This window comes from Passer domesticus, chromosome 14 (genome assembly GCF_036417665.1).
Source record: "Passer domesticus isolate bPasDom1 chromosome 14, bPasDom1.hap1, whole genome shotgun sequence".
NCBI lineage: Eukaryota > Metazoa > Chordata > Aves > Passeriformes > Passeridae > Passer > Passer domesticus.
Window position 1 is genome coordinate 9,976,417 of NC_087487.1, and position 25,512 is coordinate 10,001,928.

Below are 25,512 nucleotides of genomic sequence, written 5' to 3' on the forward strand. Positions count from 1 at the left end.
TGCTTTTCATTTGCATTTTAGTGTAAATGAAAACAAAAGGGAGTCCCATTAGGGATTTACTCAATTCCTTGTCCTAAAATTCCTCCTCTCTCTCTTTGTTTTGCAATTTGTTACTCACGATTCAAATGTAACACACAATAACATAAGCAGAAAAAAGGATTTTTGTGTCAAACCAATACCCAGGGGGACCGATGTGAAATGTCAGACTAAATCTTGCTTTAGTTTGAAGGAAAGACTCCCAGTTCCTCTCAGACCAAATGCTGGTTGGCCTTACTCCCAGACCTCTCATTCCCAGTATCTGTGCCCTGCTCATGTAGCCCTGATTGCAGTTTCTTTGGAGCTCTGTGTTGCCTTGATTACAAGCAGCAACTGTCACTGCTGCCAGCTAGGAGTAGCCAGTTTGCACTTAAGTTTGACATAAACAGAGGGTTGAACTCCATTACACTGTTTAATTGTTATTCCTCACATGAAAAAAAAAAACCACCAAAACTGGGAAAACAAACCTCCCCTCTTCCCTGGGCAGAGGTAGCATGGAATTTAGTTCAAAACATAAATTACAGCTCACCAACTGGTAATCCTGTATAAATGTCAATGAAGAAGCCAGGCCTTTGACTTCCACAGAGTGTGGAGAATTCATCTGCAACAGGAAAGCAAAGCAGTGATTAAAGCATTTGGAATTAATCAACAGTCAAGAAGTCATCACATGCTCTGGCCAAGAAAGTTCTACTCTTTCAGAACCTGCAGAGCATGCAGAGGTAGGCAGCCCCTTTCCCAAACTCACCATGTCAGTTCCCTTGGGTTCTCATTCATTTGGGATCACATGTTGATTTTGCTCTGCTTATGCCTATCCCTGTGCATTACAGTGTTTGCATACCATTTCAGATCTGACTTGTAAAAACCTGAACTACAAGTTGAAAGAATCAAGTGTCTAGGAAGCTGCTTTTGAAGCAAACCACCTCAAACCACAGTGGGATGTCCTGCAGTCTTACCCAGTGTGGAAAAGTCCTGTACGCCCCCTGCAATTAGCAGAGACACTCCTACATCTTCCATTTGCTGCTCAACACAATCATTCTCAGAGCACACCAAGGTACCTCTGCCAGCCCCTGGCTGCCACTAAGGCCCTTCATGGCAAACAGCAATCGAGGCAGAGCAGACCAGACCCTGTATTTGTTGGAGCAATACCAACAAAGTCTTGGTCAGTGCCTCAGCAGCGCATCAACAAGCCATCAAACTGGACCAATTAATCCCTCAAAGAGATGGATTAATCGACATAGAGCATGAAGTCTCTGAGACAGTGAAACTGCCACAAGGTAGTGGAAATCAGGAGGGCACTCACAGCATGCACAACCCAGCAGCATGGACACAAACCATTCCACATATGCCTTCATCGTGGCTAGGGCTGGTCATCTCCAGGACAGGGAGGAAACTAATCCCTTCATTTTAGACATGTAAGAGCAAAAAAGACAAAGCATCTCTAATGGTGTTACACCCACTAATAGTAATGATGATGTTACCAAGGCCTTCAGATAGCTTCACAATGCAAAAATGTACCTGTGCTGGGGATAGGACACTGCTCACAAGGTTTGTTCCATGCACGTCCAATGTTGTATGAGCAGCAGCACATTTTCTTGGTCATATTGAAGAGCAGCTCACCATCACAGGTTTGATTGTCAGCATAGTAATTTCTGTAACACAGACTTCTTCTCATATCTGCGAAAATTAAGAAAACCTCAGGCCAAGACAGTAGGCAACTCTTAGGGGAGATGATCTCCCTGGCCCAATGCACTAAAATAAAGCTTTAGAGAAACCCCAGCACATACCCATGCAGTTGTTTCCTCCATTGACTTGCATGTAATCAGGAGGGCAGATGCAGGTGTAGTTCCCAACAGTATTGTAACACGTGCCAGGCCCACAAATACCAGGTGTCTCACACTCATTCACATCTAGAAGAGAACAAACAGGCAGTGAGTGAGTGACCACAGAAGCTTTCTTGTTGTGCTTTTGAGAACAAAAATGTCTCAGTAATGTCTGAGGTAGGAAGGTACTGGTGGAGAAGAGCTGAAGGTGCTCTGACGAAGGATGGAGGAGTGAAGTCACACAGAAAAGGAAGTGGCAGCACAGGTGCCATGGAAAGCCCAGCTATGATGCTAAGATGGGAACTCTGATATGTCTGGATAGCTCAGAAACAGAAATTTGGCTTTTGCATCTGTTGCACAAAAATAGTGTTTGAGGATCTCCTCCACTCTGGACTCTTAGATCTGGAAAAGAACCAAAGTGGCTCCCTGTGGAGTTCCAACTGAGCACTGCCTGAGTGGGGAAAGTGAGCCACTTTCCCAACACAAGCTATCATATTTATTTCATCAAAAGACTAAGTTTTGTTTAAAAAAAATCTAACCAAAACCAAACACAACACCATCTCCAAAACACCACAGTTCCCAAAAGCTCAAAAATATTTCCCCAGCCTTAAAATTTTAGAGTATCTTTGACACACCACTCAGCATCTGTTGGGCTACATAAGCATCATGTGGATGAAGCGCTTTGGTTCAGCCTTCATTTAGGGCCTGAATGTTTTGTATTTCTGCTGTGGTTTGCACCTCATAGGCACTACATTAACATTATTAACAATCTGGAAGACCAAAGACAGCATGGACAACAGCAAATTTTAGCACTTGATGGGTTGCCTAAGATTTTATATCCAGTACACCTTGAGAGTGGCACATAGTGTGACACATACTTCTGTATGCCTGTGATGTGGAAAGGAAAATCTTTTGCAGTACAACCAATATTTTCAGTTGATGACTTGATCAGCAGGAGTGAAAAAAGCAATGGAAAAATACATGGACACATCAGTCCACCAGATTCATGGGGAAAGTTCTTTTATCTGACTGCTTATTTATTGCCCATTACAAAACAGCCATTTTTATAGCCAGTTACCAAATTATGTCTTACTTACATAAAAATTGTTGGGTTTTCAGGTTTTGATCAAAATAAGATAATAAAAAAAGCTTGCATATATTTCAACATGGTCAAGAAGGAATTTTCGAACTCTTAATCCAAGACTTCAAATTGCTCAGTTTTACTACCCTATAGCTTTACACTGCTTAGTCTGGCTGTGCTCCTTTTCAAGTAAAGATTAATTCTCTGCATATTGATCTGTCATTATTTTCAAAGAATAAAGCAGAAGATTAGTTAAGTGAAAGCTCCATACCATCACACACTCGAGTCTCTTCATTCAAGTAGTACCCTGATGGACACTGGCACTGGAAGCTACCAAATGTATTAATACATTTTCCTCCTTGGCAAAGTCCAGGCAGTTCTTGACATTCATCAATATCTGTCCAAACAAATACATAAACATTTTATTAATGTTTGTGATGGAATTAAAAAAAAGACCCTCACTACAGAGTTTCACAGTTTCAGACATGTAAATATAAGAAATTGCAAACATTACCTTCTAATATAACTGTAATAGGGTTTGGTCTGAATCCTTCCCCTCCAGGGCAAAGAACCTTATATTCAGCTGAAAGCAAAACAGATTTATGAACATATGATAGTAGAAACAATTGTTTTTGAAAACAGATCAGATTACTACAGATAATTTAATGTAAATTTACAAACTAACCAGCTAGAGACACTAGATTTTACTCTAACATTATCTGTTATTCCAAATAGTTCAGTAGTTTTCAGTGCAATAGCAAACTTTCTCAGAAGAGATAATACTATTCTAACTAAATAATCTTTCTGAAAGACTAGTAAAGTTTTTGGTGAAGACCAGTAGAAGCCAGTCCCTTGCATGTCCACAATAAATGCACACCAGTATTTGACCTACCTGGCTAAATTAGGAAAAAACCCACCAAACAAATTGCTGTGCTCAAGCCAGGAAATGCAGACTCACTTGTGTTCACCAGCGGGCAGTGCTCACAGGGAACTCCCCAGGCTTTGCCCAGGGAGCAGCAGCAGGAGGCCTTGGAAACACCCACTCCAATCTCATTGCTGCAGAAGGTGCCACCGTTATCTCCCCGCGTTTTGATGTCCAGGTAACAGTTGCCAGATCGTGTATCTATTCACAATGCACACAGTGACAAACACATCTTAGGAGAGAGCCAAACACACCACATCCTCCCAGGGTGAGGGACACCTACAGATGGCTCCCATTTCTTGCAGGACACAAAAGCAAGTAAATTGTGTTGCCCAGAGGGCCCCAGCATTTCCACTTAGGTAGGTTGCTGGTGCCCCACTTCTTGGCTTTTTTGGACTTTTGACAAAGTAGGAAATTTAGTTATCGAGTCCAATTTAGTTATCAAGCACGTCAGCCAAGCTTTTTTCATTTTCACTCTACATTTCCCCTCACATTTGTACATCTTTCCAGTTCCAGATATCCACTGCCTTCTCCTCTACTCAAGGTTTACAAGCAGGAAGGCATCTACTAAATGTTAGGAATTTCAAACACATTAAAATTTGAGAAGCATCCCTACACCCTCTTAAACAAACAAAACCAAGGAAATATTAGGATTACTAAGCAGTTGGAGTCTAATACAAGAGCATTTCCATTGGTCATGAAGCTGCACCTAGCCAAGTGCACTCAGAGCTCCAACAGCATGGGTGGCTTCATGCCACAGCTTCATTTGCCTGCCATCTTGGGGCCAGCTGGATGTGGATTAAGTTTGTTGAATTTTAAAATTGTCTCCTGCTTGCTGTAAATTGTGGACAGCTCTAACAAGCCCCAAGGGGTTGCTTCTGGCAGCGGGGCACTGCTGGCACGCTGCATCAACTCTGGACATGCTCCTGCTGCCCTATTACAGCTTCTAAGCCAGGGGCAGTGAGATGGGAATTGAAGAGCCTGATCAAGCCCTTTCCCATGACCCAGGACTTTATTCCTAAGCAGTCAGCTTGGAGCCCCTCTGTGTAACCTCCTTTGTAAACAGCACAGGGTGTGGTCCCTTACCAACGCATCCGACGCGGGTGGGATTCAGCTCGAAATCAGGAGGGCACTCACAGGTGTAACTACCAGCAGTGTTGATACATGTGCCACTAATGCAGGTTGTAGGGTCTGCACATTCATTAACATCTGCAAGAAAAACACAGCACGTGGTAAGCAAATACTCAAGGACAATAAAAACTGTTGATGCATCAGGTACCATATGCTGACCATCACAAATCCATTAGTTATGAGATAGTGGTCTCCAGAAAGCTCTGAAAAATAAACAGGCATTTTAGAAGAACAGTAGTCTGAGATGAATTAATTATTTCATAGGAAAAAAAAAAAGCCTTTTTTTTTTTTTACTTTTTTTTTCCCTGAAAAAAATCAATCTATTAACAAGATTCACATGAAGTACTAAAAAAAAACGTAAGGGAAAAATACGAGACAAGGACATAGCTTACCATTCCGTACTGAGGGAATCTCTGATCTGTTTTTCCCCTTCTTAAGGGGATATCAGAGGTGGACAAAGAACAGTAAAGAGAAGCATAAAAAAGGTATGGAGAATCCTGTGTTATACAGTAGGGAAGTCTGTATTTTCCTATATCCAGTTTGATTTGTACAGCTTCTTAGAAGAATCTCCTAAGGAGCTGACTATGGCACTGACAGAAGATTAAAGGGCATGCTGTTCAAAGTTTTACCTGTGCAGTTACCACCACTTCTGTCCAACTCGTAGCCCACTTCACACTCGCATCGGAAGAGTCCAGGGAGGTTATGACAAGTACCATAGACACAGATGTTAGGAAGTGAGCACTCATCAATATCTGATTAAGGAACAGGAGGGGAAAAATATGAGGTTTTCTGATCTTCTTGAGACTTAGAGGACTGCAAACATTTTCAGCAGCATGGATCTCGAAGACAAGAGCTTCTGCACATCGTATAAGCCAAGCAAAAGTAACATGGAAGATTTATGTTGGAGCCTAAGGAATCTAATCCATAAAGAGTTTTTGAGAGACAGGCTCCTTCCAATATCTCTGGAAGCTATGCCAGAAACTATCCTAGCTTATTAGTGGGCTAATCTGACAAGTAGCAATATTAAACATAGCAGAAGACATGCCTTAATAAAATGAAGTTTATTATAAATCAGCAGTCATTTGCAGAAAGCTGGACACCAGCAAGAGAAAAGCCTGTGCCCAAAGGTGAACTTCATGCTCATCTTCGGGTTTCTGCATTTGACAGATCTAGTTTGGAAAGCAGACACTTTTATGTCTATTCTCCAAATCACTGAGTCTGAAACAGTATTTACTGAATGCCACATGCACTGCACAAAGAACAACTAATTTGATACAATAAAAAGTGTGTGTTTACAAAGGACCTTAAAATACTGCACTTAGTGTACACATCTGAGACATGAAGGCAAGTCTGTTTTAGCAACAGGAGCTAGCCTCTAAAACAGCTATTTAAACTTAGCTAAAAGGTTTGAAAGTAAATTGTTTCATGAAACATTATGAAACCTAATATTGGTTTCGTTTAAAGAAAAACTCACTCTCAAATTATTTGACTTAGTAGATTTCTAAAAAATACACAGAACACTTTTCAAGGGGAAAAATCCTTTTTAAAGTGATGTACTTATGAACTCCATTAAATACCAGTTGTCATGAGTTATTACTATGTCAGATGATAGGGCTGTGTCTTCTTGACTGACTTAACTCATTAGTGTTCTAACAAATGAGGATTTCAAATGTTCAAATCAAATATACAACCTTAACCATGTTGGTAACATGTTTATTATTTGTTTGTTTTGAGTCTTTGCATATGCAAAGCTGTTATGAACGAGTTGTAAACTGTTAACTGACAGCTCGCTTTTGAAATTGAACAAATAGTCATACAGGATTTTTTTTTTTTTTGGTGTAGTCATACAGACTTTCTGCAAGGCTTCACACTCTGATTCTGCACCTCACAGAAGCCCTCAAAGCATATGCATTGCATTGGCTACCAAATCCCTGCTCTTCAGCTTCATACATACCAATGCGAAGTTCAACTTTTTCTGTTTAATCATTTTGAATAAAATGAAGAACTGGACATCAATGATCAAGAAGAAATGGCAGCTACCAGTGCCATTTGGACCACCAATCAGACCCCAAAAAAATATATCATAAGATTGGCTTTGAAAAGCTGTTGTCTTTAGATACAGCAGGTAGATAAACATCTAAAGGTCCATAATAAATGTATGAAGTGAAAAAAAGCAAATACTATTAAAATATTCATGCAGTTCTCAATACAACCACAACAGCAAACAATTGTAAAAAATTGGAACATAAAATAGCACTAAGGCAGAATCTGTTGAGTGTTGTTTAAAGCTTACAAAGAATTACCTTCACATGCTTTCCCATCTACACTTGGCAAAAATCCCATATCACATTCACAGCGGTACCCTCCGGGGGCATTGAGGCACTGCCCATTTTCACAGAGATTCAAGTTTTCTGAGCATTCATCAAGGTCTGTAAAAGGAAGGGATATTGAAAGTTAGTGTAAAGATGGTTTTCTCACCAACATTTGAGCTGAAGCATTCAGGGTTCCAAGCATTTTAATTATTCTATCTGAACATGTGCAGAATAACTGCAATCTAGTTATGTGTAGAGGTTACTACACATAACAGCTCTGTATACTCCTGACATGTTGCAAATACAACTTCTAATCAAAAGGAAAATCAGAAAGGCACGGACTCTTATAGTAGCTCCAATTAATAACAATTGGAGGCAGTCACAGGGTCAAATTTAGACTCAGAATGAGCACATGAAACTTATTATAGTTATTGTTTCTATAACAGCGAAGCCTAGAGGCAGTAATTGGAAAAAAAAGGAGGTTTACCATGCAGTTAATAAACATATGGTAATAGGCAGTTCTCCATGCCAAACACCAAAACAGTGACATAAAGTGGTATGAAAAGAACTTCATCAAAACTAAACTGCAGGTTAACAGCTGATGAGAGAAACAGCCTTCCTACTGGACTCCACTCACCTCTGGATAGATCATGGCCCTTACTCTTAAGCTGAAATGTTACACATCACCAAAACACCTCCTTATTGCAACAGAGTCTGGCTGGCAGCATGAGTTTTGAAAAGTCCATGGCTGGTAAATCAAAAATCACCTACCAGGGAGAATGCTGCACACTGCACACTTTGGCAGAGGGCTTACAGAACATTTGAGTGCTCTCTCTTGAGTCCCAGACACCTCTTGAATTCACAAACAATAAAATATCCAAATAGAAAAAAAGTTCTACTGAATGCAGAAATTCTGTAAGCACTCCATCTGAAGGGTGTAGCTTACAGACTCTTGGAAATCATCATACAGGAAATTAACAAAGAGCACTGGGCTAGGAAGACCACTGAGGAAGCTGAATCAGATTCAAGATGAAATTACAATGAGAGAATTAAACAGAATTTCAAAGTCTCCTTAGAATTTGGAATTATTAAAATCCAGCCTTAAACCTGATAATCCAGATTCTCAGATGCTCTAAAAACCTGCTGCAGCTGCTGGAGTGCTGCTGATTTGCACCAGTGACAGCCTGGCCCACCAGCTCTGTCACATGGCTCTGCTCCAAAAGCGAGCATCCCCAGCCACACTGCAATCCTCAGTGCAGGAGCAGGGCTCCTCATGACTAAGCACACATGAGCTAATCTTCTTCAAAGCAGAAGACTGAAGTGTGGGTGGGAAGCATCTCTCTAGCAAAGTTTTATAATCTCATTTACAGTTTATAAAATGAGGTTTCAGAAGCAGCTACTTCCTTCATTCTACATGCCAGCACTGCATCCTGACACCAGCTCTCAGGATGATGGAGAAAAGCAGACAGACATCACACACTCACTTTGGAAAGGACAAACATTTTTAGGCAATTTTGTGAAGTAATTTTGATGCTTATGCCCTATTATTTAAGTATTAAGGCGAATAGCCAATGGAATAGTTTACTAACTAGCCAAATTACATAATCAAGCATTGTTTTAATAATTTTGCCACTCAAATTAACAAGAAAAGCTCAATGAAAATTTTTATTTTATCAAGGGAAAAAAAGTGATTGAGTTAGACTATGTATAATATATAATATTTCTTTTAAGCTATGGCAACCTAGGTGAAGAAGACAATTAATGATGACATATTAATGAAAATTTCAAATGTTTAAAAGCTGTTTTTGTGTATTGGATCACAGACCAACTTAGCTTGCACAGTACCATTGGAGTTCATCCTCTGCTCTCCCCAGACAGCTCACCTGTACAAGTGAAGCCATCCCCAGTGTAACCCTCTTTACACAGGCAGCGGTAAGAGCCCATCGTATTCTTGCAGTCAGCATGTGGGCTGCACATGTGGGTTCCATTGGAGCACTCATCCAGATCTTAAAAGTAACAAAAAAGGGGAAAAAAATTAGTTAAAAACCCATACATGAATACAAAGTTTAAATAGTGTATGGCACACAGAAGCTCTACTTTAAATAATGTTCCATAATAAAACCCATACATATGTGTGGCCATCTGACTGAGAAAGTGGGGTCAGCTTATTTGCAGCCCATCAAAGAAGTTTGACAAGGTAACTGTGACTGTGGAAGCTCCAGGGCACTCAGTACTAAGGCTTGTACCTTGTTTTCAAGGGGAGCACCAGGAGGCCCCTCACTGCCTCCCATCAGCTGCCCTCAAGCATGAAGCATCTCTCTCCATGGTTCACAAACCAAACATGAGATAATGCTGATTTCACAGATACCACAGTGGAGAATTTGTTCTCCAACAGATCATGTCAAATCAACCTAACAAGTTCAATAACCATTTGCCTTCACATTTTATAGGTGTAGTATTACTTTTTTTCAGAATTGCTAGAACCTCACTGTGGTCTGGTTTTATAAATAACTACAAATGCATAAGTCTCACCTGTGCACTTGATACCATCTCCAATCCAGCCAGGGCTGCAGCTACATTTGAAGCTTCCTGCAGTGTTTGTACATATGGCGTGTCTGTCGCAGTTATGGGCTCCAATTTCACACTCATTGATATCTGTAAACAGAGATGTTTGAGGAGCTCATGGAACACACTTTCTCACATCCAGATAACTGACACTAGAATTTCTCAAGAGAGACAATGTGAATGTGAATGCAAGCCTGCACTCTTTACAACATGACATTTATAAAAGGAAGGTGAAGACAAAATCACAACAAAGAAAAGCAAAGGAAAGCAAAGAAGCATGTAGCACATTTCAAACATGCTGCCCCACTACCTGTTCTTCTGATAGGCACATAAAGCAGTGCTGCTGCAGCTCACTCCAAAGTATATTCAAGAAGGAACACAGTACTTCAGAAGACAGCCTTCCCAGAATGCCCATCCTGCAGAGATGGGCAGAGTCTGCAGAGAGGGACTACACTGGTGGCTCCACATTGCAGAGTTTGCTCAAAAGTGTCAAAGGAAACTGCTGCCCAGGGACTCCTGGAATGCAGCACTCCCACAGCCCCCACGTATCTGCACAGATGCGGATGAACTGCAGCCAGGCACCACCAGCTAGCTGCCCCTAGGACTGTCCCCAGGCAGGGAATGAAGCAGGTTCTGCTTGGCCAGAGGCTGTGTGCAAGGCTGGGGACAGGCTGTTCCACTGCATTTACCAAGATAGCTGAGGAGCTCATCAGGCAGGCAGTTTATTAGGAACTCAGGAAACCTAACACAGTGGGAAAAAGTCAGCATCCTTGGAGACACCAGGCAGCAAGTCATCCATCTTCAACATACATGGTCATGCCAGCACATTCTATTTCAGTACTTACTATTTTCACTTTATTTTCATTTTGGGCATTCTCTGGCAATGTCAAAATGTATAGACTACAAAACCCAAATTTAACTCCATTCTTCCTTCTCTTCTCACAAAACATTATTAATGCTCCATATAAGTAGTTGGAGAATGCATAAACTAAAGGTAAAGTTTCCAGAAATTACTACTGGTAAGTGAAACAAAACTGGCAGGAATTTTCTTGCCTGCCTGATCTTTGGATTTTACAGTATTTTCTGTAACTGAGCTATTGAACTGCATTTTACCTCCATGCAGGATGTAACCTACCTGGAGATAACATCAAACCACTTAAAACCGATACCCATATTTTAGCCCTCCCAATTGTCTTTGATGTTGCTGTAAGCCAAATAATCTCCCTCTGTAAAACAGCTGATGGAAAGGGAAAACAAGCTCACAACCCTACATGATTCCACAGACAAAAACCCAGCTCAGACCCTTCTCAAGAAGATGATTAAGGAAAGGCATCAGCCATCAAATATGTAACAACCTTTGGGATTTCCAGCCCCAAAATCACAGACTTGAATTTCCCTATGATTTTACCTGCAAATAATTAGCTCTTTAAAGAAGGTGAGGTTGTGGAGCTAATGCAGAAAGTGTCCAGGTATCACCTTAACTATTTCCTTTACAACACTTAGGTTTGTCTGTTCACACTTCTCTAGACAAAAGGCTGTATCCTTTCACTACGCCTTGTACACATATTTTGCCTTTTCACATGACTTCAAAAAGCAGACAACATCTGTCTATTATCCTAAAATTAAATAGTCAAGGCCAGAAAACACCCAAAATGACTGCTGGTTGGAAAGGACAGGGTGTTTGTTTGGTGAGCTTTGTGCTTGATGGGGTTTTTTGTTGTTGCGATTTTGGGGTGGTTGTTTTGTGTTTTGGTGGGTTTTTTTTGTTTGTTTTGTTTTGTTTTGTTTTATTTTGTTTGTTTGGGGTTGGTTTGCTTGGGGTTTTTTTGGTGGGTTGGCTTTTAATGTTTTGGAGTTTTTTAAGTCTGTTGAAGTGGAATTTAATCCAATCTTATTTTTCTGGGTCTCTTTCTAAGCAAGGCATTGCTTTGACTCAAAACCCCAGACATGAGCACTCCCATAATCTGAATGCTGACATCTAGATATGAATCTAATTCTGGCAGCTGGAATCTACCATTAATGAATGTTAACTCCACCAACAGCCCTGAAAACATGCAAATGGACACTTACTTTTTAAAACTTAAAAAAAGGGTCAGGAGCAAATAATCTCAGAGCAGTTTTTCCTTTAGCATGTGCAGAAACTCATGAAGATAACATCACCCTAAACAGGAAACTCGTGTCTGTCAAAAAATCTTAAGGGTGGCCTGAAAAAAATGCAACTCATTCTGGCTTGGGGAAAGACTGAAAGGAATTTAGAGAGGTCAGCTACAGTATACACTGACATAAAAAAGCTGAGGCAAACACTCTATATTTTAACCTTTACTTGATTTTAAACCCCAAACTGTTAAACCACTGCTCACATCAAGACTCCACTGTATTTGATTATTTAGTGCTTTGAAACATACAATCATAAGTGTCCTTATATCCTGCAGAGCACAACAAAATACAAAAAAACCCATCACCAGTAGAGGAGTTTCTGCCAAGAATTTTTTTAAACCACCAGCAAACACAAACAGAAACTCGCATGCAACAGCTACACCACAATGAAGTCATGCTCAGGCTCAAATTTAAGAAAAGCCAAGCCAAATCTTCCACTCTCCATAAAGTGACTGTGGACTCCATCCCACCACGCACTGACCCACTGACACATTGTACCTGAGAACCCCCACTAACACCTCCCAGCAGAACAGCAGCACCACAACACTGGGGCCCTTGCAGTGGACACTTGTTCCCCACCAGCTCTTTGACACACATTCTAAAAAACTTAAAATCTTCTTTGGAATGAGAGCTGCAAGTATAAAACTATACCCAAATATGGGTATTTATAATGGGATCGACTTTCTCAGGCATAAGCCATTGAAATGTCATTCCACTTGCTTTGAATAAAAAAAAAATTGTTTTTCTCCAGTGAAAATTTTCAATGGATTTCAATATGTTTTCGCCTGGGTAAAGATCAAATAGGGAATGCAAGTTGTATTCTCTAATACCATCTACCTTTAAAGGCACATTGCAGGACTTATTTCCATGATGTATGGAAAATTTTTTCAGATACTTAAATGAAAGCTGATTGAGGCATATAAAATACCATCACTGGCTTCATCCCAGATTTTACTTATTTTCCCCTGTGTTTAACTCAGATGCTGTTTTGCTATAATCCCAATTCTTTCCTTTCATTGCACAGCTGAGCTGTAAGTCTACATTTATTACATTGCCATTATTTCCAAGGCAAAAGAGATCTCAGACCAAACATGGTTCTGTGTAAACAGTGCACTGAAATCAGTGGAATTTATGCCTTCTTATACTGGAGCTTAATATGGATTTATGTTGCCATAAGTATTGAATTATGGCTTCACAGAATGAAACAGAAAGGAGAAGTTGAGTTCTGTAGGGGAAAAATTAACTCAACATCTTTAATAAAACCACGAGTCCAGCCTGTTCTGTCTGCATGGCAGTACAAACAGTACTATACTCTTCAAATACTTCAGCTATTTTCATTTAATTGTCTGAAGACAAAGGCATTACTTGGTCTGAGTAAAGGTATCATGACCCAAAGAGCACCCACGAGGACACTACTGAAGTCAGGGTTTCACACAATGATGGCCTATTCCCACTGACTTCATGGGGATTTTCACTAAAGAGTAAAGGAGTGAGTCACTGATTTATATCAACCTTCTCCTTCTGCCTCCAGCATGAGTCCATGACAAGCCAAGGAAAATAAAGACATTCCAGTCAGAGACTGACACTGCATCCTCAGCTGGTCCCACTGTGCCCCAGTGCTGCTGCACACATGTTCTCAGCTTTGCAATTGCACAACTCCCATTTACACTGAGAGTTGTCTGCCTACAACAGATGAGAATACGCACAATAAATAATATGCAGGTCTGACATAATAACAATCCTAAGCACTCTGGGGAAAAAAACCTGTCAGTCATCCTATTTTTCTGGCTCCTTCAGTTCTCTTCTTTGGACAAATATTTTTTCTCTCAAGACTTTGGCAATTAATAAAGTGTCTCTCCCATTAATCACAGTGGCACAAATGTTTAGGGCTCTTAAAGTGTGTGCAGCAAAAATACACATCATCTATACCTGTCACTCTTTGCACTATGCTTGCAAAATGTGGCAACCAAAGGAAAGAAACTGCTAGCCAATATCTGCACAACACATCTTTACCCACTCTGGAAGTGGATTGCTGAAGTTGGCCAGAGAGAAGCATGGGAATAAGTCACTGTTTCCTCACCTATACTCTAGAAAAATTCCTTTGCATTTGAACAGAATGAGAGTGTACATTAACTGAAGAACATTCACGTGTTCATCGCTGGGCATGAAATCCTCTAGGTATTCCGTGTGCTGTTTTCTGTTAGGTTTCATTGGGCTTCAATGGTCTATAAGGATCCTTAGCAAACTATAAATTTAATTCAGACTCCACCTATAAATCAGTACTGTTTGTCAGGAATTATGCAAATCCCTTAAGCATTTTCTGACTTTTCCATTTTTTTGGCAGTCTCTGCATATCTGTGCATTTTATCACACTGACGTTTCCCTGGCATTTTGAGCCTGGGTCCGGTTCCCCAAGGGCCAGTCGTCTGGTGGAAGTCACAAGGCATTTCCTCCTCCTGGGTTGCTGCCCATGTAATCAGGTAGGAAAAATGAAGGCTTTTTAGAGGGAAAAGACTGTGAATTTCAACTTGGCGCTCATACTAGTAGCAAAATATATGGAAAAATCCCCTATTCTGGTTTTCCTATATGTAAAATTGTTTTCTCTTTTGGAATCGCTCAGATTTTATTTAGCAAACTGTACTCTTGGAGTTTCACATGGGACAGTTCAGCTCTTGCCTGCTATCCATCCTTACATCATCAGCACACTGAGGCACAGCGTGTTATTGCTGGACAGATGCCTATTGCCAATACTCTCCTCCTGTAACACCCCCCTTTGGTGGGCAGGATTTCATTATCATCTTCTGGTATTTGGCCTGACACAGCCAGCTCCCAGATTCATGATGGCAAACATATGCTTCACTGGTACCAGAAACCTCTTGTGCCATCAAGCCTGAAACACAATGTATTATTAATGGCCAGAAGCCACTAATAATGGAGAGAAGAGTACATTATACAAGTCATAAAATATTATGGCTGTATCTCTGAGGGCAAATGTCAGGCTCACCTCTTCCTTTCCCTGTCTCAGATGTCTGACCCCTCTAGAACCAAGCTCCTGTCAGCCATGCAGGTATGCAGTGTGCTCACTCTTCCTGTATCCACTAACACCATCATCACTGGAAGATGTTCCACACAAACTCTCCAAGCTCACAGCTCATACCAAAGCTGCAGCTGAAAACCTTCCACTAGCCTTCCTCCACATGGCAACAGCACAGCCCTTGTGGAATCAGAGGCTGGTCTCAGCCTTCCAACTTCCTGAGCCTGCTGTGGAGAAATCCAGCTGACTTGTAACATATTTATTTTTGATCTGTTGGCTACGTTGGGAAATGACTGCCCAAGTTCACATCTTTCAGTCTGACTCTGTGAAGAGCACCCTAAGCACGTGCAAGCCCCCCTCCACCAGGAACGACCAGGGGGCTGAGCACACAGCCACAACTGCAAGGATGCATTGGAGAGAGTCAGAGAGGAATGTGTTTCTCTGTGAAAATATCAGAGCAAGTTTAAGTCTCTACATCAACAGTGAAATACTGCAGATTTACAGGCAGTAATTCAGAGTGGTGATGAATCACAAAATACAAACTCCAGTTCCAAAGCAGGACTTCATTTCTGCATAAGTACATGTATACTTTATTGACAGAAAAAGTAGAGACAAGGTATTTATCATAAGCTGGGTGATGTGGAACTAGGATAGGGGAAACTGCAGCAGTCTTCTCTCTAGTGGCTGCATACCATTGCCTGCCTAGGAAAATCTAAAATGAGCTGTTCTAAGCCTGTGTTATCACAGTTTGCCTTGTGAATGGAAATTAAACCATTCATAGTACTTGATGCTGGAAAGCTGCATCTACAACCTGTATTTTTGCATAGTAAAATTTTAAAAATTGTAATTTTGTTACTAAACTCTGTCTATATTCTTACTGAGAACCAAGGAGAGGGGAGAACTAGGGCAAATAACATCTGTGTGGGATGGGAATGTAAGTCAGTGGGTGGATTCTGAATAGTGTTAAATGATTGGGGGGGAACAAACGAGTTTATTTGTTAAAATGAAATCACTCAGTAATGACAAGGGAGCTGAAATATTTAGACAAAACTGGAATGGAATCCAAAGGACATGATTTAGATGTTCTCAGAAACAGAGGATCTCCCATTCAAAGTGCTGTACATGTTTTTGTAACTTTTTTTTCCACGGGAATTCCTAAAAACTATGGATGCTTTTGGTCTTTCTGCAAGACAAAAACTGAATTCTGGAGTCAAGGTGCTGTTGGCAAGGTCCTTCCAGAAGAAATATTGAAGGATGTTCTCATGGTCTGCAGTACCTGAGCCTGGGAACTTCAACTCTGCTTTAATACTGTGCAAACAAGAAATGGGGAATTCAAAGCTCTCCAGCAGCAAAGCAGACATTTTAAAAAACAGACTGTGAGAATGTGCACAATGTAATCACTGTGGGATCTGTATCCACAGTTTTTTCGTTATGAAACCAATCTAGAAATTTCCTGCTCTGCTTCCTGCTTTCTTATTTAAATTTAAAAAGAAAAGATTATTTGAGTATGATCCCACCTCAGCTGTATCAGCATAACTGATACTAACTGATACTTCACCTTTTCATCTTAGACCACTAGGCTCTTTCAAATTACTGAGCCCCTCTATAGTATCTGTTGGAATTAAGGTGTTCTGCTGTTTTTCCTTGTGAGTGCCAGCCTCTCTGAAATACTAGCATGCAGACAAAAGCAGGAAAGATTAAAAATGTGTAAGGAGGTGGGAAGAGTCCTCATGACAGTGTTCATCCACAGGTCATGGTTTGGCTGGGACCAGAACAGAGGGATTTCCTGGTGTCTCCTTTTAAAAAAAAATATTGCTTGGGACATTTGCCACTACCTCACATGATGCCAAAATGGTGGCTATTTCCAGGCACTTCTCCAGAGGCCATACCTCAGATTCCTTCCCTGCCTCCACGACCTTCTCTGTCTTTTGCCTTCAGCTCACTGCTTCACCTTCCCTGCCTGCTCCTTAGGCTGGGACTGATAGCTGCACCATGTGTGACTGACCAGCGTGAGGGCTTTCAGGTCCAGAGATCTGAAAATCTTCATATAACTTAGTACAGGAAAAAAGAACACTGAAATTCTGGTCTACAGAGTACAATTAGGGATTTCTTGGATATAGATCAGTTCATATGTAAGTCAAAGGCAGCTGTTACTAATGCACAATTATTCATCTATAGCCCAATATGCAAAATACAACTCCAGCTCTCAGACTTTTCTGTGAGAGCTGTAAAAAACCAGCTTCATATATTTGGGACAGTTAAAACATACACATAATTAAATATATATGTATTTATATACAATAAGGGCAGACTAAGAATAAAAGTGTGTCTCAAAGACATTGCCAGAAATGTGTTTACCCTAAGTCTACATTAAAAATTATATTAAACATATGTTTGCATTCATATTTGGGCAAAGTCTAAGGCTCTCAACACCTTGGCTTGAGACACCAGCACTTGGATTATTAATATCATGCCCTCAGAGCCTGTATATTTGAATCTCTTTTCTGTTTTCTGGCAATACATGAAATAAAGCAAATTCTGATTCAGCTGATATAATGTAGTTGTGTAGCTGTATTGTCGACACTTTGCAAAAATTGAAAATATATTTTAGCACATATTTCAAGCCATCTGTGTTTGCCAAATAATACTTTGAACAGATACGTGTTATTTGCTTGCATAGTATACAATTAACTAATCCAAATGCACTGAGGTCCTCAGGAGCTTGTCAAGTTAGAGAATGGCATTTGCTGTTCTCTTAGAGGAACAGCTGTGCAGTGGCATGCCCAGTTTTGATCCCAGTCTTTGCTCCACTCATTTCAGCAGAGGCAGCGTCAGGCTGAATGCCATGCCACTGAAGTTTAGCAGAACACAAGCTCAGCAAATTCAGATGAAAGGTAAAATAAGAGCACAAGTAAGTGAAAAGAAGCACAGTGAGAGGAGGTTCTAAACACCAGAAAAGCAGATTCATGAGTTCAAGTAAAAATTAATAATTAAGCTTTAAAACTTACCTGTGCAACCAGTTGTGCCTTTCTTGCCTGAATATCCCATATCACAGTGACAGATAAACGAGCCTTTTGTATTCTCACAGGTTCCACTCAGACAGATGTTTGGATGCAGATCACACTCATTAACATCTAAAAAACCCCATGAATTAAGATTTATTAAATACAAGTCTTAGAAATTAATTGGAAAAATCTCTTTAGATACTAATTCTGATACAAACAGATCTAGCTATGCAAAGAAAAAGCTGCTTATAGTAGTTATTCTTTACCTAGCATACAAGCATGCATTTTGAGATCTGGGGTAACAATGTTAATTACCATATCTGCATTAACATACCTTTAATGCCAGCTTTTTGTAAAAATAGACACTGAGGTGCAGTACATTATCCAAAGGATGACTGTGATTATTGATAATTCCTACATATATGTGTCTGTATACATTTATATATGCATGCATGCATGATATAGTTTTGTCAGACATTTCTCTTGAAATACACTCAAGATTTTAAATTAAAATATGAAAATGTGGTTTCGGAGATATGCTGTTTCACACTCTGTTCTACCAAGGTACAACACTTCCACAAAGTTTTGTCTCAGAGACAAGTTTAAACCAGCTCTGGTGATTTATCTTGCCAGAAATTTTCTACAGCATCATCTACTTCCTTTCTGCAGGCACTCTTTTATCTAAGTTGCATAAAAACTTCACTGGAAGAGGACCGAAAGATGCAATGCTATAGATCATGTTTGCACCTCTATCTACAGGGATCTACAGAAGATTATTTGCACTTGTGCAGCAGGGCTGGTTCTGTGGTCAGGTGACCAAAACTAGGAAATAAGAGCAATACTCTTCAAATATCATTGTCTGTCTACTGGGAAAGATTGCCTTAATAAATACATATTTTTTCAGTGTTTAATGCAGACTGAAATATATGTACTTTCACTTACCTATGCAAGTCTTCATGTCTTCAGATGCCATGAATCCATCATAGCAAAGACACCTGTATTCTCCTGGGATGTTTGTACACTGGCCTCCATCACAGATGTTAGGATTGTCTTCACACTCATCAATATCTACAGGGGAAATCAGATTAAAATATGTTACCTTTATCCAGTGCAATGAACCATCATCATGGCAAATAAGTATTCTAATGCTCTGATAAACATGGTGAAGATTGAATCCTTGTAAATAACTGAGCAGTACATTGCAAAATTGTCCTGATGAGTAAGCTCCTTGTCTCCAGCTAAAGTCAGTGGATAAACATTCCCTTCTGACTCAAATGGGAGGAACAGGAACCAACTTTTCCTTCAGAGAAAAGAACTCCAACAGAACCTTTGTCACACCACAAGGCCACATAAAATTGAGCATTCTTGGATACAAGCCATCATTGTTGAAATCAATGGAAGCTCTGAAGTCAAATTCAGTGACAAAAATATCAAACTTTACAGATCTTAAAAAAGCCATCATACATGCAAAGTACCTTTATAGATCTCAAGGGTGGTGACAAACTGCAAACAGTTCAACTCATTATGGGAATAATTGCAGTACATACATTTATTTCACTAAAAGATTTTTGTGGTCTCATTTAGTATTTCAGCTGACAGACCAGGCAGCCATATAGTTACATCCTCTAGGATGAAAAGTTGTTTACTCAATTGATAACTGATAAAATTGCCATCACTGATTGAAGCCAAGCTGCAGAAGCAAATACTTTATTATATTAAGGCAACCATGCTAAGTTCTGGAATCTTTCAGAGCCCCTGGGGTTATGCTAGTGTTCCTTGTAAAAATCCCTAGAATCTTCCCGTGTCAGCACCAACACAGACCAGCAAGAGCAAAAATCAGAATCTCTGCCTAGTGATACCATGGGAAAAAAATCAGCACAAAAAGGACAAGATTCAGGAATCTCCTCCAAGAGAAAGGGCGTAACTCATTATCAGAGCAGTCTATTGTGGATTGCAGTAATTATGCAGCTGCAGAAAATTAACTCACATTAATTTAAAATATTATGTTCATTATTCTGCTGTATTTCTAGCAGCTAGTGCTTGTGTGGATACACGACTTCTGCAAGGAAGAAGGCTGACCAGTGCTTGTTTATCTTAACAAGCAAATAATGTTGACAGGGACATAAGCCTGAAAATGTTAATTTGGAATGGAATTTGAATTAACATGCAAATTTAAGCTCTAGAAATGGGAATAATAGTGACAGAAATAAAGAACTTTATTTACGAACCTACCACTGTACTGATTTCACAGTTGGTGGAAAATCAGCTGACAAAGAACCTGTTGTTTCTCCTAATTGAGCTGATTATTTATGCATAACCTCACCAATTCAAACATGACCTACTACTGAACTGCAGAGCATTCTTACCAGCTCAATTATCAGCAAATATAGTCTGTGATGGCTTCCAGCTTTATGTGATGTTAAAGATAAAAGACATGTGCACACACAGAGAAAACTGAAAATGTAAAATAGATGTTTCACTATTGAAGGTCACAGTCCTATTTTATCTTGTAATCTAACAGTGTAAACCCAGATATTAAGGGCCATGAAAGCAAAGTCACAAATTATTTTTCTTCTTCTTAGTTTGGGCAGAGGCAAAACTTTAGTATGTGGATTTTGAATACTCACCAGATGTTTACATATGTAAATAACATCTTTTCAAGAGAAGGAAGCAATGTTTTCAATACTAATAGGGTAGTGAAGGTGACCCATCACATCTCTGGATATTTTCTTAGATTTGACTTGACATCCAAAGTTGTCTGGTGTTTCTGCTATTTAAACCTTTTTATGTGTGGCTATTGCACTCAAGTCCTTATTAGAAGAGAGTATGAAAATGAATAGCTAATGAATTACAGCTGGTCTGTGAAGAAAATTCTATTTTTCAGAGTCAAGGTATGTAGAAATAGATATGTAGAAATTCACAGCTAAAGTAAGATCTGACTACAAACTTCAATGGACATGTTCAGGGTCAGGTTAATGTGTGGACAAACCACAGAGAATCCACACCCTCCCCACAGCAAAGGAAGATGCTTGCATTTTGACTTTGAGAACAGAAAGATGATAGTTTCCTATTCCAAGGTTTTTGGTTTAATATGCAGGAAGGTGCTGTAAATGATCTGTTCTGGTTTTGGGTTTAGAGATGTGTTTGGGTGGCAAAGGATAAGGGGGAGTAAAGACAGAATTGTTTCTAGCCAGCAGATTTGAGATCACAAAGACTATCCAAGTGCACATTTGGGTCATTTGGTCCAAGTCAAATAAAAAAGATGAAAACAGAAAAGTGGCTCAGAGACTCTGTTCCCCCACCTCCTCCTCCCTTCCCTCTCATGTCACTCTAATCCTCTCACTGGGGATTAGATTCTGGCTGAGGCACAAATTCGATCAACCAGTTTTATTTTTGCATTAAAAAAGTGCCCCAAACACCAATGTTTGGGCAAGTTTTTGTAAAAGCTTGCCTTTTCTAGAAACTTGAGCTAAAGCAAACTACTTCTAATCTAAATATTTGAGGTTTTCAGGGTCAATCAAATCTGCACTTTTTCTAGTTGAATTCTTTCTTTGAATGAGGGTCTGATACTTGCTGAAGGCTGGCTACTTTATATCTTTCTGACAGAGCAAGCCACAATGTGGGGGAAAACCACATTTTGCTGTGCTTTAGGGCTCTTTTATCTTCTGGAATGGTAGTGAGTGGCCTCAGGGCAATTGAGACCCTGGTTCAAGGTCCATAAATATTTACAAATTCTAAATGTGAGAACTCTAATAATCCAGTATAGAAAACTCTCCATTTGTTCAACTGTAAAGGCAATTCTATTCCAGGGGATTAACCCTGTTATAATTCTCATGCTCTTCAAGGAGCTCTTGGATGGAATTGGCAAACAGCTAGCAAATATTCACATGCCTCATCAGGCCAGTGGCTGTGAAGCAAGAAGTAAGAGAAAATTATCTTTCCAGTAACCTATGTGGTTTAGGTCTTTCCAGTAACCTATGTGGTAACCAAGTACAATTCACTTCCTGGGATTATGACTTCCAGACTCCCCAAGGAGAACACCCGGCCATAAGAGAGCTCTGAAAATTTGCTCACAAACTCTTTTAAGAGTGCAGAAGACCTGTTTCCTAAGAATGACTTGTATTATTCAGACTTCAATTTCTCTGCAAGTCATTTAGCTCTGAATTAATGCAGCATACTTTCACTTGACTAAACAAATAATTAAAAATAGGAGTTTTCTTGCTTGTTAAAAAGCAGATACCAGAAAACAACACAACAGAGCAATCAGCTTCTTTTCTACCATCTCTATCTCTCCAACATCCTCTCTCCTACATAACCATAAAATATACATGCACAGCATCTTGGCTTCTCTTCATGATAATTTTTTTAATGATCTTCAACCTGTTTTGGATTTGGATCTACTACAATACCTTAAGGGGGAAACTTTATCTCCTACTGAAAAAATTAGAGATTTTTGTTATTAAAATCAGAATCAACTTGTACACTCTCTGAAATTATCAACCACCAATTCCTTTCAAAGCACTTTTTTCTGTAGCTGCCCAATTCTGATATTTTGGAGATATTTATTTCAGAAGAAGAACTTCACTTTCCATTTATTTTATTTTTTTTTAATACTGTATTTATTACAATAGATTTAACCTTAAAAAGAAGGTTCATTCTAAAATTATTGAAATAAGCTGTTTAAGCAGAAAGTTCCCAAAATCTCCCTTACCAGTGCATGTCCTGTGGTCTGGCATGAGTGCAAAGCCTTGTTTACAGCTACATTCATAGCTGCCCTCTGAGTTTGTACAGAAGTCCTCACAGCCACCATTCATTATTTGGCACTCATCAATATCTAAAAAGGAGAAAATAACAGTTAAAACACACAATACCTTTTACTTTAAAGCACATTTTAAGGACACACTTGGAGTCAGCTTTCCAGTACACCACCAATCCAGAATATATACTTGGTGTTTGCACACTGACATTCAAGTGTTTGCAAAGGTAGGCACTGGGAAGGATTCAGGCAAACCAGGGATGGAAAGACTGCATATACAAACACTTCTGTGCTTCTCCTTCCACATACAGAAATAGCACTACATTAGCACAGGATCATGAGGGCAACACAGTTTTTGTAAGATTCAAGGTAAAAAATTATTTGGTGGAATTAAAGCCAGTGGATTTTTCCATGGCACAGTAGAAGGAATGTAGGCAACTGAACCTCACGATTCTATTTCGTGGTCCAGCAGGAATGATGATTTTTAATTGAATAAATAACTAATATAACAAGTTACTCCCTCTTAATCACCGAAGTCTGAAGTCTTAGGGCATTAAAAAAATGTGATTTTATGCATCATGATTGATTTACTATAGAAAATAATCTCTTGCTCAGCTAAGTGTAGCACTGACATAACATCATTCAATTCTCTCGAAAACAGATGTGCATGTTTTGGAGATTTTGCATACTATTTTAACAAACTGTAATAGATTTCTTCATTCATGGTCAAAATTTACTTTATGTATCTACTAAACTGAAACAACTCTGTGTGTTTTATCTTCCCTGTTTGCTAGAGCTCCCGTGCAGATTTTGTCCTTACCGATACAGGATAGCTTGTCTTGTGTGGACTGATATCCAGGGTTGCAAGCACACTGATACTTCCCAATCAGGTTGACACAACGGCCATTGCGGCACAGGTTGCTGCTCAGCTCACATTCATTAATATCTGTTGCAAAAGAAAAAGGAGGAACACATCTTCATCCTGAAAATGGTACTAAAGCAAACACTGCAAATGCACAGCACAAAAGAGGTACAAAATGCTATGCATGATCTTGATTTTGCCTGCATGTCTCACCTACACATGCGGAGATATTTGGTGATATCTGGTGGCCTGGAGGGCAATCACACCGAAAACTTCCCTCAGTGTTGATGCAGGTGCCACCTCGGCAGAGAAGAGGATTGCGCTGACACTCGTCGATGTCTGTGGGGAGAAAGGAGGCACATCAGTGCAGGCCAGCACATCCCTCACCACAGCCCCTCACCCATCACAGCCCTGACTGACCCTGCAGCCTGTCCTAGAGCCAGTCATCCCTTGCATCATAATGCAGTTAGAAAAAGAAAATAAATTCAAAAAGGCTTCTTCTACATTTTAATTTACCTTAGCTTCAAAGTTCAGGATGGTGTCCCACTCAGCAAGATGGGGATTGTGAGGATAAATTTAACGTCCTAAAATCCTGTCCCTTGCTTATACATGCTTTAGCAACTTGCAGAAGCAGCAAATTCACATTTAAAGTTAGCTTTAATAAGGCTCACAAAATAAGAGAGACCTAAACCTCAGCACAATCAAACCTTAAAAAAAAAAAACCCAATAAACCATGCATAGCATACTGTTGTACATCTAAGGTCTGTAAAAACATACCCATGCAGTTTTTCATCATCATAAATCCACTTTCATAGCCTTCAAAACATTCACACTCGAAGTCTCCAGGAGTATTGACACAGATGCCTTGGCCACAGAGATCAGGAGAGATGCGGCATTCATCGATATCTGTAAGAAAAAACACATTCACAGGGTTTTCAAAGGAGTTCAGTTTTCCCTTTTCAATTCACAGCTATGAGAGAGACATCCATGCAGTTTACCTGTGCAGTTCCTCTCTTCAGAATCGAGGGCAAATCCACTGTCACATCTACACTTAAAACTGCCAATGGTATTTCTGCACTTTCCATGGGTACAAAGGCTGGGGAACATTTTGCATTCATTGATGTCTGCAAATGAGACAGTGTGGACAGATGATGTTACCATTGCATACAAAATCAGTGCACACAAGAGCAATGCTGACATCAGAGCTCATCCTTTTCCATGGCAGTGACCCCTCCTTGAGGGAAAATTAAACCGCACTACATAAACTGATATTGACTTCCCCATAACCAACAATGTAGACAGATACTGTGTGCTAGAATTTCCAAGAACACTTTCTGCTACAGAATAGTATTAGTCTCCTTTTTGTCCTGCATGATCTGATCTGCATGCAGCTCAGGAAGATTTCAGTGGACAGAGGATGAAGGCAAAGACAGCTTTCAAAAGAAGCACTCTGTCTTCTAATTTCTGAGAAAAAAATGTGACTTCCATGAGTCACAGAAAACATAATGAGCATAAGTAAAAGCACATGTCACTTTCTTTATGGATAATTCATGGCTTAGTAACTGTTTATAAAACAAGGCTGAAACTAACAACAGCAATTGTCATTCATATATATATATTCCCCTCATGTCAGACTTCATAATGTTTAGTTTTTGGCTAACTTCTGACATTGTCCAGCTTAACCTCACTGGTAATCCTGGAAAGACAGCTTTCAGCACATGATGCTGGGGTGTCACTGTGTGATTCCCATTTAATGCTGGAAGTTTACCAACAAGAGTCATAACACAACTAGGTTTACTGTAAATAAAATTTTCTCATTTGAGCCATCATC

General features: G+C 39.8%; 1 protein-coding gene across 5 annotated transcripts in view; it reads right to left on the minus strand.

Moving 5' to 3' along the window:
• The window catches only part of FBN1 (fibrillin 1), a 144,166-nt gene that overhangs the window by 27,690 nt on the left and 90,964 nt on the right, over positions 1–25,512 (minus strand). For all 5 annotated transcript variants that reach the window (XM_064389429.1, XM_064389431.1, XM_064389432.1 and 2 more), the window contains 18 exons: positions 24,680–24,805; positions 24,459–24,587; positions 23,895–24,020; positions 23,640–23,765; positions 22,775–22,897; positions 19,006–19,131; positions 18,067–18,192; positions 9,835–9,957; positions 9,186–9,308; positions 7,294–7,419; positions 5,620–5,742; positions 4,946–5,068; positions 3,896–4,060; positions 3,452–3,520; positions 3,209–3,334; positions 1,821–1,943; positions 1,552–1,710; positions 566–637 (listed from right to left, as the gene is read on the minus strand). In XM_064389429.1, coding sequence (XP_064245499.1) covers positions 566–637; positions 1,552–1,710; positions 1,821–1,943; positions 3,209–3,334; positions 3,452–3,520; positions 3,896–4,060; positions 4,946–5,068; positions 5,620–5,742; positions 7,294–7,419; positions 9,186–9,308; positions 9,835–9,957; positions 18,067–18,192; positions 19,006–19,131; positions 22,775–22,897; positions 23,640–23,765; positions 23,895–24,020; positions 24,459–24,587; positions 24,680–24,805 — 2,214 coding nt within the window. The remainder of the gene's footprint in view (positions 1–565; positions 638–1,551; positions 1,711–1,820; positions 1,944–3,208; positions 3,335–3,451; positions 3,521–3,895; positions 4,061–4,945; positions 5,069–5,619; positions 5,743–7,293; positions 7,420–9,185; positions 9,309–9,834; positions 9,958–18,066; positions 18,193–19,005; positions 19,132–22,774; positions 22,898–23,639; positions 23,766–23,894; positions 24,021–24,458; positions 24,588–24,679; positions 24,806–25,512) is intronic.